Source organism: Mya arenaria, chromosome 10 (genome assembly GCF_026914265.1).
Source record: "Mya arenaria isolate MELC-2E11 chromosome 10, ASM2691426v1".
Classification (NCBI taxonomy): Eukaryota; Metazoa; Mollusca; class Bivalvia; order Myida; family Myidae; genus Mya; species Mya arenaria.
The window spans coordinates 23,927,473-23,942,622 of NC_069131.1; the positions used below are offsets into that span (position 1 = coordinate 23,927,473).

General features: G+C 34.3%; 2 protein-coding genes across 2 annotated transcripts; one reads left to right on the forward strand and one right to left on the reverse strand.

The window, feature by feature from the left end:
• The first annotated feature begins 2,814 nt into the window (after nucleotides 1–2,814).
• LOC128206289 (uncharacterized) lies at nucleotides 2,815–7,643 on the forward strand. Its single transcript, XM_052908655.1, has 4 exons — nucleotides 2,815–2,877; nucleotides 3,548–3,697; nucleotides 4,465–4,570; nucleotides 4,921–7,643. Exons 1-4 carry the CDS (start codon nucleotides 2,843–2,845, stop codon nucleotides 4,957–4,959), a joined length of 330 nt encoding a protein of 109 aa, XP_052764615.1. The 5' UTR covers nucleotides 2,815–2,842; the 3' UTR covers nucleotides 4,960–7,643.
• A 3,980-nt stretch (nucleotides 7,644–11,623) lies between these two features.
• LOC128206357 (keratin-associated protein 6-2-like) lies at nucleotides 11,624–13,329 on the reverse strand. The gene is made up of 3 exons (XM_052908749.1): nucleotides 13,200–13,329; nucleotides 11,901–12,750; nucleotides 11,624–11,744 (listed from the first exon to the last, which is right to left on the reverse strand). Exon 2 carries the CDS (start codon nucleotides 12,742–12,744, stop codon nucleotides 11,947–11,949), a length of 798 nt encoding a protein of 265 aa, XP_052764709.1. The 5' UTR covers nucleotides 12,745–12,750; nucleotides 13,200–13,329; the 3' UTR covers nucleotides 11,624–11,744; nucleotides 11,901–11,946.
• Between the last annotated feature and the right edge of the window lie 1,821 nt (nucleotides 13,330–15,150).

Here is a 15,150-nt window from a genome sequence, read left to right on the forward strand (position 1 = left end):
TTGCGGAAATTAGCAAATGCGCAAAACTCGATCCGATGTGAAACTTCGATACATTGAAATATTACTCAATACGAAGTTCTGCACATATATAAGTCACAAGTGGTTGCAATCTATCGATACCTCCTTTGTTGCCTTGTTAATCAGTCGATAATAGATAATACCGTATCATAACTAATTCAATTATATCGTTTTGCGGTGAAAAATGTCAGCACAAAAAGTTCGTTTTTCGCTATTAAATAAACAATTAAATACGTTACTGTTTCATTACTCTGAATTTAGACAATTAAGTCAATCAAACTTGGAACTCAATATCAACTCATGGCAGTACTTAATTGGATGACAAACGTTTCGGAAACAAATGTAACGAAATTACTTCCGATTTAACGAAGTCTAAAGATGGACGTATTTACATAAAAGTCGCAACATGTCTTACAGTAAGCATAAATGAATTTTGCACAAATATTGAACTTTTGACAATATTAGCTTTTTTCGTGACCTATTGTAGACATAACGTCTGTGAACCAGTGTTATTTTATCTTATTTTGTAAAGAAATATGTTTTGCCTGTGATATGTACGATGTTTGTATACCGTAAATCTATTCATCTCTCTCTCTTCTCCACTGGTGAGAGACCTATTCCATGCATATATATATATATATATATATACATATATATATATATATATATATATATATATATATATATATATATATATATATATATTAAGACAAAGTACACAACCACTACCGTAAATCTATTCATCTCTCTCTCTTCTCCACTGGTGAGAGACCTATTCCATGCATTTATATATATATATATATATGCATTAAGACAAAGTACACAACCATTTATGTCCGCAAGCCCCTGAAAAAGTTATACTTTTTCGTTTAAGTATTGTTAAGCTCTTTTTGACAATGTTGTTCAATCCTGTATGACCTGCGTATAAAGGTTGTTTGTAATATAATTTTTTTTATTTATCGTGGGCGTTGTTTATTTTTGATGATTGTATTGAAAATTGTATATTACATATTTCTCTTTTTTTCTTACTCTCGTGTATTAAAACCTATCGCATCTTCAAACGTCACAATACGCTAAAATTTGAAATATAAAAAGTCATCCTCAGACGTAGTTTACGTTTCAGTAAGTGAATTATTTTGTCAAAGAAGAAACTACTTATTGACTTCATGCAGACGAGGGGGTATAACAAATAACGCTTCATAATTAATTGCATAACTTGACAACAACCTTCTCACTCGAAGTGTTTTGTCTGCAACCAACACTCCTGCGCCATTTGCCGCAGATGTCTTAGAGATCTTGTCCTACAACATTGCTTTAAATTTGTGTTTAAGTTAACATTTCATTACAACATTTGTATCTTTATATCAAAAATAAGTCTTTCTGAATTACAATTCCATTTTGAGCTTTTTTTTTAAAACAACAAGTGTTTGTATAGAGAATTCAATCACAGATGATCAAAATAAAACTCATAGACATTTAATTTAATTTGTTAACATGCATTTGCAAGCTGCAACGATTTTATATAGCTATACTAAACGAATATTTTAGAGAGAAAGTATTCCCACATGAAATGCTTTTCGTTAACATATTTATCAAGACAAGATGTCAACACAGTTATGTCACAATTTATTATTACAATGAACAATAGCTTAGGTGTTTTTCAAACCGTGAACGACAATATATCGTTCAAGGCTTAAACGAAAAAGTAGTTTAAAGCCTGAGCTCTTATTAAGATGAATTGCAATCACTTTGATAACAATATAATGTTGTGGTGAATATGAAAGCCATTTCTATGTGAGCTATGGTTTATTTAGTTATAAAAAATGATAACATTAAGTTTTATGTTTTTGTTTCACTAGAAACTCAATAAAATGTAAATAACTTGAGTTTGTTCACCTTTTCCAAAGATTAAAGAGTCTGCAACTAAATATTAAAGAGCAGTTTAGTGTTGTTGTTTTCTTATGCGGTTATTGATAGGAATGTTGTAAACATAATAGTTCCGTTTGTCTCATACGCTTCAGAAAAACATAAAGTATAGTGGTGTACGGTTTGCGCTCACTCGCTTCTCGACAAAGGTGAACTGGGTTCGATTTCCCACCTAGGAATGTCGGAGCTTTAAGTGCGATGACCAAGCCGGACAAGTGGGTTTTCAACGGAAAGTCCGGTTTCGCCCTCAAAGTAGGACCACACATTTGCGCAACATTTTGCCAACAAGAGTCATTAAGCAGAGTTTGTGTAAAAAAATATTTAAAAAAAAAATGTTTCACAGATAGCGCAATATTAGATTATTTATATCTCTTATAATACATAAACTGCATTCTTATTATAGGGGAATTTCAGTATGCATTAATAACCTTGATCCTTGTGACTTTAATCAGGAACTTTGTTTATTTTTAGGCTACTGTGCCTATCCCTGTATTCTGTATTTCAATTGACATCAATTGATGAAAGAGAAACTGATTTTGAAGCATCAAAAGTAGATTATTTATATTAAAATTATTCATAAATTCCCCAAGCTTTACCGAACGTATATATATATATTATTATTTATCATAGATGATGTCAGAAAATTTCCCTAGACAATTGATAATTAATCATCGACAGGATTTTCATTGTCGCTAACCATTCCATGAATTAAAAAAAAACATAACTTTGATATGAATTCTTAATATAACACGTTTGAGGAAATGCAAAACATTTATTCTGGTAATTTAGAAAAATACCCGTGTCTTAATATTAAAAAACACTCCCTGCGGTTTAAAGTGAAGGTATATACACAGTGAACACACACTAGAAGGTATCGTTGTTGATACAATTGCTGCCCATGTTACAACACTTGTCTGGTAGAGTCGTCAAAAGGTGAGACTATTGTTTATTTACTTTCTATGCCGGTTTATACATTAGTATCCATAGTTTTTATTTTTCACACCAGAACTTTTTTCATCCAACTTTCATCAACTCGCTAAAAAGGAAAAATAATTAATTCTGTGTTGTAAAAAATGGTTTGCATGATGATTTGATTACTAAAGGAATATATATATAATCTAACCTATATATACAAGTGGTCAAATATCTACTATCATGATTCAAAACGCAAGCTATCATACGGTCAGATTTAATCATAAATAGTAACAGTAAAAAAGATAGTTTGTTTCTTTTTTATCAAAATAATATTCCGATGTTTCCTATGACATCCTAAGTTAATATTTACTGTACGTGCAAATACTAACATGCATATACTATGTGTTTCTTACCATAAACGATAGGATATCAATTTTTGTCTTTGGTTGGCCTTGCTTTATATAGTAGTTTCCAATACCAACATTTTTTCTCATAGCCATTAGTATGTGTATTATAGTAAATACTACTATGGAAAATATATGGTCCAACCATATATTCAGAAGATTAAGAATTCGTTCAGAGGCACAGGAATAAGGCATACTAGAGAATTAACGTAAATAAAAATCATGAACAGACTACAATGTATCAGAATATCTCCTTTCAACTGAAGCATCCATAACATTTTTAGACACATGGGTTGTGTTACCGGATACAGCTGCTTAATACTCGGACTATGTCTAACACACATTGTCCTGGCGCAGAAAAATAACACATCTGTTGGCGTATGTGTAGAAGCCAGCAATGATGATCGGGTTAATGGAACTGTGGGCATGTCAAAGTAAGCATTTCGTCGATTACTATTTACATCAATCTTGTTACTCCATTATCTTATATTAAAAATGAAAACAAAATGAAACATGTATTACCTCTTGGTTGTATTACTAACGATGTTACGATACGGAAAGTGTAGCTGCTCATGATGTGTTCAATTTCGCAACCAATAAGCGTTGAAAATAATAATCAATTATGAATTAATTCCAACAATTTGGTAAATGGTAAGTTGTTTCGGAACAAAAGGTCATACGGAAGCTCCAAACATATTAGGTTAGATGCTAAAAGTGCTCCTTGTTCGTTAAATTCATAAAGATAGGGGCAGAGCAGCACAAAAAGTATAACTGAGCTAAACATAACTGATCATTTATCTTGTTTTAAGCATAGACAGCTTAACGTCAAACTATACAAACCTCAACTTAACAAGCATAAAATAAACACAAACATAATTGTTAATGCTATTATATTATATATTGCACATGTACGTGTACATTAAGTTATTTTTATTATAAATAAAACACTTATAGTTTAGATAATTATATTTCAAAGAATACTTAGAATAAAATTATAATATCAAGCGGGAGGAGTGAAGGTATCGTGCTTTTAGCTCACGGGGAACCAAATGTGGATGGCATTAAACCAATTTACGTGGCGAAAAAACAAATGTGGATGGCACGTATGTTGACTGAAATTAGTAGTTATCGAAAGCTGACAAAAAAGTTTCATAGATAAAAATGTAGATTATATTTAATACTCTTCATTATTTCCCGTCAGGGACTTCGGTAATGGGGTCAGTCTAAACGCCGGAGGCAGTTTGGTTTCAAGTGGAAATCGGAAAGTCAAAGCAGGAATTTCATGGAGTTGGCGGAGTTCTTCAAAGGTATGTTCTTGAGATGTAATGTTGTTACGACAATTATGTATGTGATTCTTAAATAGACCGCAGGAGATTTTAGGAAAATATATCGACAACAATCCGCAAAAGTATCGATAGCTTTCAAATAATCAGTGGTATGTCAAAAAGTAATTAAAATGCTAACTCAAGTCTCATTTAAGATGTGTTTTTGTCCTATAGTTCAAGCACAGTTTTGTATCATTAGGTGATGTTTTCACAAACATTTGCCAACCATACTCTGTATTATAGCAAAAACATATCACTATTTTGTAGGCTTGCTTGTTTGTCTTGCTATTGCATTTATGGATTGTCATACTTCGGCGCTGTTTCTATTTCAGTTGATGGTACGATTACCAAGCAGGAGTTTGCTAATTTAGCTGCGGTTGTCATCAAGAACTGAGTCCGGAGCAGCCTGTAACAGAGATGAATGGACGATATATTCGGACAATTGTCATTTAACATTAGTATGTTTTAATTGAAATGTGTTTTTTTACAACGACAAAGATGTTGTGATGATCAATGTATGAAGCAAAGTTTAAAAAGCGTCTTCAGAATTCTTGTTACAGTGAACTCGTGTGTTAATGTCCGTTCTAATGAGATAATGCAATCATATTTTATGCATTCATAGTCTGTGTTGTTTTCTAAGTTTGTGTTTCCCGTTTAAAGTCGTTTGGACCCTTATTTTTAAAATTAAAACAAGCCTTATACTAAATACATATTTGACTACCGGGCCTTACCTGTAGTTTTCATCGTACTATTATTTAGTTAAAGGCACTCCACCATGTATAATTGGGCATGAACATACGTAACTTGTTGAACGAACAATAATTTTCTTGTATTTAAACACATGACCTCATTTTCCCGAAAGCATAGTATACGCCTTTAATTATTGGAATGTAAGCTTAAATGTACGATTTTCTCTTCGAATAAGTCAGTCAATTAATGTTTGATATTAATACGCTTAATTTTAACACAAATTGAAAAATGTCCCCAACATGAAACTTGTCGGGGAGACGTTTTTAGTTGAAAGCTGTTTGTTTAGCAATCATCAATATCAAGTAATGATGTATGACCTATAACAGAAATTAATGAAGTCATTATATACCTGTTTTTATACTATTTCAAGAGAATAAAAAGACCCTTAAATCCAATATTTACAAATATTGAAAACAATTCACATTAAAACATAAGTTATATTAAATATATGGGTATGTACACTATGGTTTTGGCTAATTGTATGTTTTAATATGAAATCAGTCAACAGCATTTCGACATTGCTTATAACTGGAAATACGATTATGTGTGGGTTTATTTTCCATTTGTCTTGTATAACACGATATAAAACAAGAGACGAGTACAAAAAGATAGGCGGACAAGAGGTTAAAGAATCGAAAAACTATTAATATCATTAAAAAATGTAGTTTTTTTTTCGAATTAGAAATATGCGTCCAAGATGTAATGCATGGGCACGTATGTGCTAATTTATTGTGTGTGTTTTTTTAATCTGCAATCTCGATTTTCTTGAGCCTCACTTTGAAGGAATAATTAAACAGAAATCATAACTGAACTTCTTTTACAAACCAATAAAACACTATCTTTTTTAAGATTTCGAAATACTTGAATATTAATGACGTATGTAATGCTTTGCGTCAGTTTTATTTTTGATTTTGCCATATAAGGTAAAATTAAAAATGTATCATTTTTTAGAGTTTGAAAATTCATTCTAATTAGGAATAGTGTCTTCAACCATCCATTTGAGGCGAGGGATGCCTTACACTTAGATAAAATCGTTGTTATATATTCGTCCAATATTGTGTTGCAATGCAACTTTACAATCAACTAAGACTTACTTTTTATAATGAGTTAAGGTTCATATCCGCCATATTACGAATGTCCAATACATTCCATGACGGTATTCGCCAAAACACGAACAATCGCGATAAGTTCAGTGACGATATTTGCTATATCACGATTGGCGGCCATATATTCCTGTCATTTTAGAAATACCCTGCATACAATGACAGGGCGATATTCACCATAACACGAATAAACGCCATACATTCCCAAGCGACATCTGTAATACTAGGTATGGCCGCCATACCATCCCGGGCGATGTCCGTTGACAAAGAATGGCTACTAGGGACCGAAGTAAGATTAAGCAGTTGCTATTGCCAGTAACCGGACAAGAAACCGACCGCTGCAAGGAGAAGAAGATTTAAGGCAAAAATGATAATAACAATTTTATTTAACGAACATTTATGCCTAACTGTTGTGAAATCATTCAACATTTTAAATTTAAAAGCAGTTAATACATATGTTACTATATATAGTAACACATTTGTACAGGGATTTCGCGATTTTGCATGACTCAGCGATTATCAGTTTTGCGGCCCGGGCCGATTATCGATTATCATTTCGCGGCCCGTAGAACGTTTGCACGTGAATTCAATTTTCGCCTTAAAATGAATTTTGGCGACTGTGAAATAATGTCTTGACTAAATTATCAAAATTTATTGATCTGCTTGAACATATTCATTGTTAAAATCTTAAAGGGAGGCGAACGCAGTTTAGGAAGATATGCTAGTGTTTGATAACCAGTGTGGACCGTTAGGGTGGAGTTTTTCATTCTGCGTTGACATTCAAAAAACAAAACAAAGGGAGCGGCAAAATTGAATTTACTTGAAAAACAGCAACTGTTCATACATGTTGACATTATTAATACGAGCTATTGGTTTATCTAAGTACAAACAGTTGTTCTACTTGCTAGGTGTTCACGTTTATTGAATTGAATTCAGTTATTCAGACCATGAACCGAAAGATGTCAGTGATTCGTACAGAAAAATTCGGATAGACGTTGTGGACTGTTCATAGTGATCAATTGAAATTGAAATGGGAACATAAAAGTGGCAACAAAATGCTGTTTGCCTGTTTGGCTCACTCTCAAAAACGAAATAAAAGTAAATTTATTTTGAGGGTGAGTTAACTCATCGTTGTCAAGCGAGAGCAAAATAAGCACAATTAGATAGCAGGTAAACTTTAAAAAGCAAACTGTAGACTTACAAATAAGAAAAACATACATATGTATTAAAGACGTAAATACACGGCGAAGCCGGGCCGTTGAGTAAAAATTGGCCCTCGTGCTCATAATGTCCCTCGACTACGTCTCGGGCCATTATGAGTCACTCGGGCCAATTATCACTCAACGGCCCGGCTACGCCGTGTATTAACCTCTAATTAAGCTACTGCCAAAGTCTTTGTTAGTTAGTGTGCCTCTCCCGAAGTGTTCATCAGCCATCGTGCCTCTTCCGAAGTCCTGATGAGCCAGTGTTCTTCTTCCGAAGTCTGTTTGCGTCCCTCTGCCAATGGTTTTATAAGCCTTTTATTATGCATCTCTAGAATTCGCTATGAGCCTAATCCTGTTCCAAAGACTTGATGATATAATTTGCCTCTCCCAACGGCCAGATAAACGATTGTGTCTATGTCGAAGTTTCATTTCATTATGATACGTGCAAGTGGAACACACTTATCATGAAGAGGTTATACATTGTTTGGTGTTGCTTTCATGATGTTATTTAATCCGATGTTACAGATAACTATGTTCATATTAATAAAACACTTAATAAACTTACCTGCACATGTCTATTTTTTCTCCTATCCTAAATATCAGTAAGCAAACACAAAATATATCTTAACATATAGCTTAGCACTCATCAAAAACAATAGATAACAAAAACATTTCGTTTGTTTGTTTCAACAACTGTTAACGTACATATTAGCGTTTATTCATCATATTTAACCGTTTTATCTATATTATCACGCACAATGGTTTAACCAATGGCTGTATTAAATGCTGTAATTTGATGACGCACAATGGTTTAACCAATGGCTGTATTAAATGCTGTAATTTGATGTATTTATTTGTCGTGTCATAAAACGTTTATATTTACTTTTAACTATATTACCTCAGGGCATATAATTGATCATCACTTGGTTTGATGTGTTTTAAAACATGCAGCGTTAATTCTATGATTGATAAAGTGTAAACTAGCTCCGTCAAATGGCTGTGCGTATTAGCAATACAATAATAAAGGTGTTTTCTTTCTGAATCAAATTAAACACGCAAGCAATCGAAAAAGCAATTAAATCTAAATAAGTCTTGTTTAACGCACAAAACAAAATATGGCCACAATACAGTGACATTTTTAATAGAGTACATTCACAAAAAACAAACCACAAACCTACTCATTAGAACAAATATAATAAGCAGAGCAGAACATAACGTACTGTTTATTAAGACCTCTGTATCATTGAATCGCCTTAACACAAGTCACATACGTATACATGTACAAATATGTATTTCACGCGTATAAACGTACCCCAGCAGTTCTGTTCGCACCTAGAACACTAGACACAAACCATAATATTTATGATTCGTCTTTCTATAAATGAATTACCAAGGTTGTCATTGAACCCACATTGTTGCGGATACGTGGTCTTCTACTAAGACGTTTGACTGTCAACCCAGGGGTCGCAGATTCGACCCCCACCAATTTACTATTCACTGACACAAGTTAAAGAACTAAACAGCTCTTACAAGGAACATACATTCCATTATTGTTAATATTGTTTTATGTTTAAAATTGAAGGTTGTTCTGTTTAATGGCCGATGTAACTACGCATGTAATTCAGCGAAATAAATTATTGCAAAATGAGTACCATTTTTGTGTACAAAAATGTACTGGACAATGTAAATATTGACGAACGCGTTGCGCACTTAGCTTAATAGAATATAGTTAACATCATTATGTTTTGTCACATGTAAATAAGTTGCATATACACATTCATTCCGCATGCACAAAATGTAAAGTTATTTATATAAATTTATTCAGTAGTGGATACAGTTGAATAAGTACGCGGACGATCGATGATGTTATTTTTTTTAACTTGCCAACGAGTATTTTCAGTATTCCATCAATCATTAAGCTATGTTTTCAAAGGCTCAATGAATCATAGTTGCCTGATGCATGGTGAACTTATTTAATGTAATGTGTCTTATGAATGGGCTTCGTGCGAAGGTATAGAGGGGTCGTGGAAGATATGTTTATATTTTATAAAGAGGGACATTCATACAGTAAGAAGATTAAAATTTGTTTGTGATCAATATATGAGGAAATATATGTCTTCAATTTGGAAAACATATTCTTCAAATCATTTGTGGTGGGATTTTCATATTAATATTTCGACAGTATATTTCAAAGGGCTTTAAAGAAAAATACTCAAAATTCGTTTTACCCCCAACTGTACTTTGTGACATGTATTCATAATAGAGAAATATCCTGGGCCCCATTTTCATAGATCATAACTCTCTAGGCGTTACTCCATTTTTATAAAGATCGTAAGGCTTAACTCTCTAGGCTTTACTCCATTTTTATAAAGATCGTAAGGCTTAACTCTCTAGGCGTTACTCCATTTTTATAAAGATCGTAAGTCTTAACTCTCTAGGCGTTACTCCATTTTTATAAAGATCGTAAGGCTTAACTCTCTAGGCGTTGCTCCATTTTTATAAAGATCGTAAGGCTTAACTCTCTAGGCGTTTTTCCATTTTTATAAAGATCGCAAGGCTTAACTCTCTAGGCGTTACTCCATTTTTATAAAGATCGTAAGGCTTAACTCTCTAGGCGTTACTCCATTTTTATAAAGATCGTAAGGCTTAACTCTCTAGGCGTTTCTCCGTTTTTATAAAGATCGTAAGGCTTAACTCTCTAGACGTTACTCCATTTTAATAAAGATCGTAAGGCTTAACTCTCTAGGCGTTACTCCATTTTTATAAAGATCGTAAGGCTTAACTCTCTAGGCGTTACTCCATTTTTATAAAAATCGTAAGGCTGAACTCTCTTGGCGTTACTCCATTTTTATAAAGATCGTAAGGCTTAACTCTTTAGGCGTTACTCCATTTTTATAAAGATCGTAAGGCTTAACTCTTTAGGCGTTACTCCATTTTTATAAAGATCGTAAGGCTTAACTCTCTAGGCGTAACTCCGTTTTTATAAAGATGGTAAGGCTTAACTCTCTAGGCGTTACTCCATTTTTATAAAGATCGTAAGGCTTAACTCTCTAGGCGTAACTCCATTTTTATAAAGATCGTAAGGCTTAACTCTCTAGGCGTTACTCCATTTTTATAAAGATCGTAAGGCTTAACTCTCTAGGCGTTACTCCATTTTTATAAAGATCGTAAGGCTTAACTCTCTAGGCGTAACTCCGTTTTTATAAAGATCGTAAGGCTTAACTCTCTAGGCGTTACTCCATTTTTATAAAGATCGTAAGGCTTAACTCTCTAGGCGTAACTCCATTTTTATAAAGATCGTAAGGCTTAACTCTCTAGGCGTTACTCCATTTTTATAAAGATCGTAAGGCTTAACTCTCTAGGCGTAACTCCATTTTTATAAAGATCGTAAGGCTTAACTCTCTAGGCGTAACTCCGTTTTTATAAAGATCGTAAGGCTTAACTCTCTAGGCGTAACTCCATTTTTATAAAGATCGTAAGGCTTAACTCTCTAGGCGTTACTCCATTTTTATAAAGATCGTAAGGCTTAACTCTCTAGGCGTAACTCCGTTTTTATAAAGATCGTAAGGCTTAACTCTCTAGGCGTAACTCCGTTTAGGGCATAAGCTGCTTTTCAATAACAATACCGTAAGGACATTTACAGCATAGATTCTGTTCGTAACATTATGGTTGTACACGAGCACTCGTAAGACGGGGTCCTGATTTTTTATTAAACTTTGCCGAGTTAAACCATCAGGCAATAAGTAATTTTGCGTACTTTGACGTTGGTTGAAAATCCTCCGATGAACACACATAGCTGACCTCTGCCATTGGTTAAGATATGCACATTAAAATGTCTAAGCTCCGGAGTAGTTTAAATGATCTTAAAAGTAACATGTATGAGCTCTGTTATTGGTTGCAAAAGTAACAAACATTTATCATGTATTCAGTTGCAAATTATAAACTATGGTTTCAAATTTCGTTGTTGACAAAGTAAGCAATTTAACCCATTATTTATTTCCGATTTTATTTAGTTTATAAAAATGTAAAACAACAGAACAACAAAGAAACTTTCTCCAGCACAACTTTCATTGAAAGCATCCGTAACGATGGTATCATCTGAAAAGAGATATAGACCATCATGCTACACTCGTTCAAACATCCTTCCATGTCTTTAGCAATGAATCAAAGAAATTCTACTATTAATTTTAATAATTGTATATAGTAAGGATTTAAACCAAGGTGCATATATTGTTAGTCTATACAAATCAATACCGTTGAGTGTATCCCCTGAGCTACAATCGAAACGGCCAGTAGAGGATTAATAACCACCGCTAGCACGATGACTTGATCCGTATCCACTGCTTCCAATACCATGTCCGCTACTGAGTCCGCTAACGTATCCGCTTCCGCCACCATATCCACTCGTGTATCCGCTTCCACCACCATATCCACTTCCATATCCGCTTCCGCTACCATATCCACTCGTGTATCCGCTGCCGTATCCGCTTCCGCCACCATATCCACTTCTTCCATATCCGCTTCCGCTACCATATCCACTCGTGTATCCGCTGCCGTATCCGCTTCCGCTCCCGTATCCACTACCAAGTCCGCCTATGCTACCATATCTGCCCCCGTGTCCGATTCCACCACCATATCCACTCGTGTATCCGCTCCCGTATCCACTTCCGCTCCCGTATCCACTACCATATCCGCCTATGCTACCATATCCACTCCCGTATCCGCCTCCGTGACGGCTTCCCCCACCATATCTGCTGCCGTATCCGCTTCCCCCACCATATCCACTAAGGTATCCACCGCCACTACCATATCCACTTCCGTATCCACTACCATGTCCGCCTATGCTACCATATCCACTCCCATATCCGCTTCCAGTACCATATCCGCTTCCATATCCCATGCCGGATAGGCTACCATATCCGCTCCCGTATCTCCTGCCGTATCCGATTCCACTACCGGATCCATGTCCGCCCCCGTGTCCCGTGTGGCCTCCGTGCCTTCTGTATCCGCCGCCTGAATGACCGTACGTTGAATAACCCTGACCGTTCACGGCCACGATTGAAACAACCGCAAGGAGTAGAATACACAAGGCGCTCATTTTGATCTGAAAATGATTCAACATTTTTATTTCGTTTGAAAATAAACGCAGGGCAAAAGAATGAGGACACTTTCACTAATTATATATTACAAATAACACCGTAATCAAAAGGTTAAGACTATTGTCGACGATAAAAAATATAATTCGAACCCCATTTTTGCAAGTGCTTTGACACAAAAAGTGACGCATGATTGTGTGAATAAAACATTTTTCAATCAACGAACACTAACGAACATTAAGAAAACGTATGATTTGCCTTCTTCAAAGGAAGAGTAAAAAAAACAGCCACCAAGACTGTTCGCCAAATCTCCGATTTGTTTAAATTCGAGCATATTAAGGATGCTTCAATATAGATGGAAAAATATTAGTTAAGATTTCATTCCTCGAAATGTTTCATATTAGACTGTCATAAATCACACATATATTGCAATCCATTTATCACCGAATTAATTTACCTGCAACTGTTAAAATGTCCGTATATCTTAAAAGTATAGTACGAAAGCGTTTGCATCGTGCTGCGTTTCTTATTTATACAAATTTTAGAACATACTTAGCACTCTGTCATCGTTTAGAATAGTTCCGTCTCTCTTCCACCTTGAACAACGCTCAGTGATTCTTTTAACCAATGAAATTTGATGTTATAGACTCATTCCATCATTTAGAACGCAAGATCGTGTCCTATTACTTTTGTATTTTAGCAGATTAGTTAGTATTCAGAATAGAATTGATCACCTCGAATTTTATATTTCGTTTACAATGATTATTGTTATAATTGATAGGAATTAATTGTTAATTTCTGTTTTGAATCGGTAAACAAAACAGAGAATTAATCACGTTTGGTCTATTGTTGTGGTGCAAGACCACCAGAAATCATATAGAGATGACTGTTTACAAAAAAATCACATAAAGATTGTTCAATGAGTATGCCGTTTTTCATGAATTGGTTACCTAATTAGATGGTCCATTACGAAATGCATTAAATGTTTGCAGGTATTACACATAGATGACGATTATTGGATGATGAATTGCTATCGTAGGTAAAATAATGAAAAGAAAAACAATTGTCACTGTATCTATCATAGCTTTGTTGTTGTCTGCATCCTCGTGCGATGATGTCGTGAATCGTTCAACTCTGGCTTTCATGTTTTACTTGTTTGACTGAGAAACAAATAGAAGAACATTGGCGTTTGCTCTGTTGAAGTTTTGTTTAAGGTGTATAACACGCATTTTAATCATATTTGTAATATCTAATGTAAATGGATAAAGGCTGGGCGTCGGTGTATTACATGTGTATGTGCGGGGGTCGGGGGGGGGGGGGGTCGCTTGTTAATAAAATTAGAATTATAGCCGTTCATTATGTCACAGAATCAACTATTTAGTAAATGTATTTATTAATTCATAACTGTTTCCAAATATCACAACACTCAAATATGATGGAATTTATTTACAGCCTCAATCATTTTTACATGGCTTAGATTTGCTAAAGAGATGGTTCATAGTGGTATCTTTAACTTTCTTTGGACTTTTAATAACAGCCTTTTGGTATTTTTATATACCAACACACTAAAAAATTAACATTTCTTTTTAACTAGCTGTAGATACGTATTACACAAGAATATTTTTCTGTGAGGTGGAGAAATACTGTTTTAATGACATCAATATAAAAACGAATGAATGAAACATATTGAAGATAAATGTTAAGACATGATGCTTTTAACATAATTTTATAAAAATCATGTAAAATTATATTAAAAAAACAATAGGCAACAGTTATCTAAGGGAAGGAGGAATGATTTTTAACCTTTGGACAAGTATTGTAATATTTGAAGTTGTTTAAAAATGTTTTCAAAAGGCTTTTTTGTGTCCATTTAAGGAATGAATTGCGGGGTTGATGTCATTATCGGTGTATGAACGCTGTTGGGCTGGTCAAAGTGTGTGGAGTCCGATAATCAAGTGCTGAGAGCTTAGTTATGTAAGGACGCCATATTTAACTATATACATTTTTATGAGGAATTCTTCCTCAAAAACCAGAAGGCAAGTACTCTTCGAAGTAGTGCCATTATATCCACGGCTTATATGAGATTCCAGCAATTCATTGAGTCTATCTGCCCAACTAGCTGCAGGAAACATTTTAATTTTACGAATTTTCTTTAAAATAACACACCATTAAATTCAGGATGAGCAGTACTGTCAGTAATTAACGATTTAGGACTACTATTGTACTTGCATGTAATATAATAATGACCATTTACAAAGTTTGAGAAAGTTTTCCTTAATTGATGATATTCCGTTATAAGTTTTTCCGTCGAAAGTTTACTGCAAGAGCTGATTTGTTATCTGTGCATATTCTAGTGAATCTTATCAACTGTGTAAAAAAACACACCATATGATGGTGAACTAGGAACA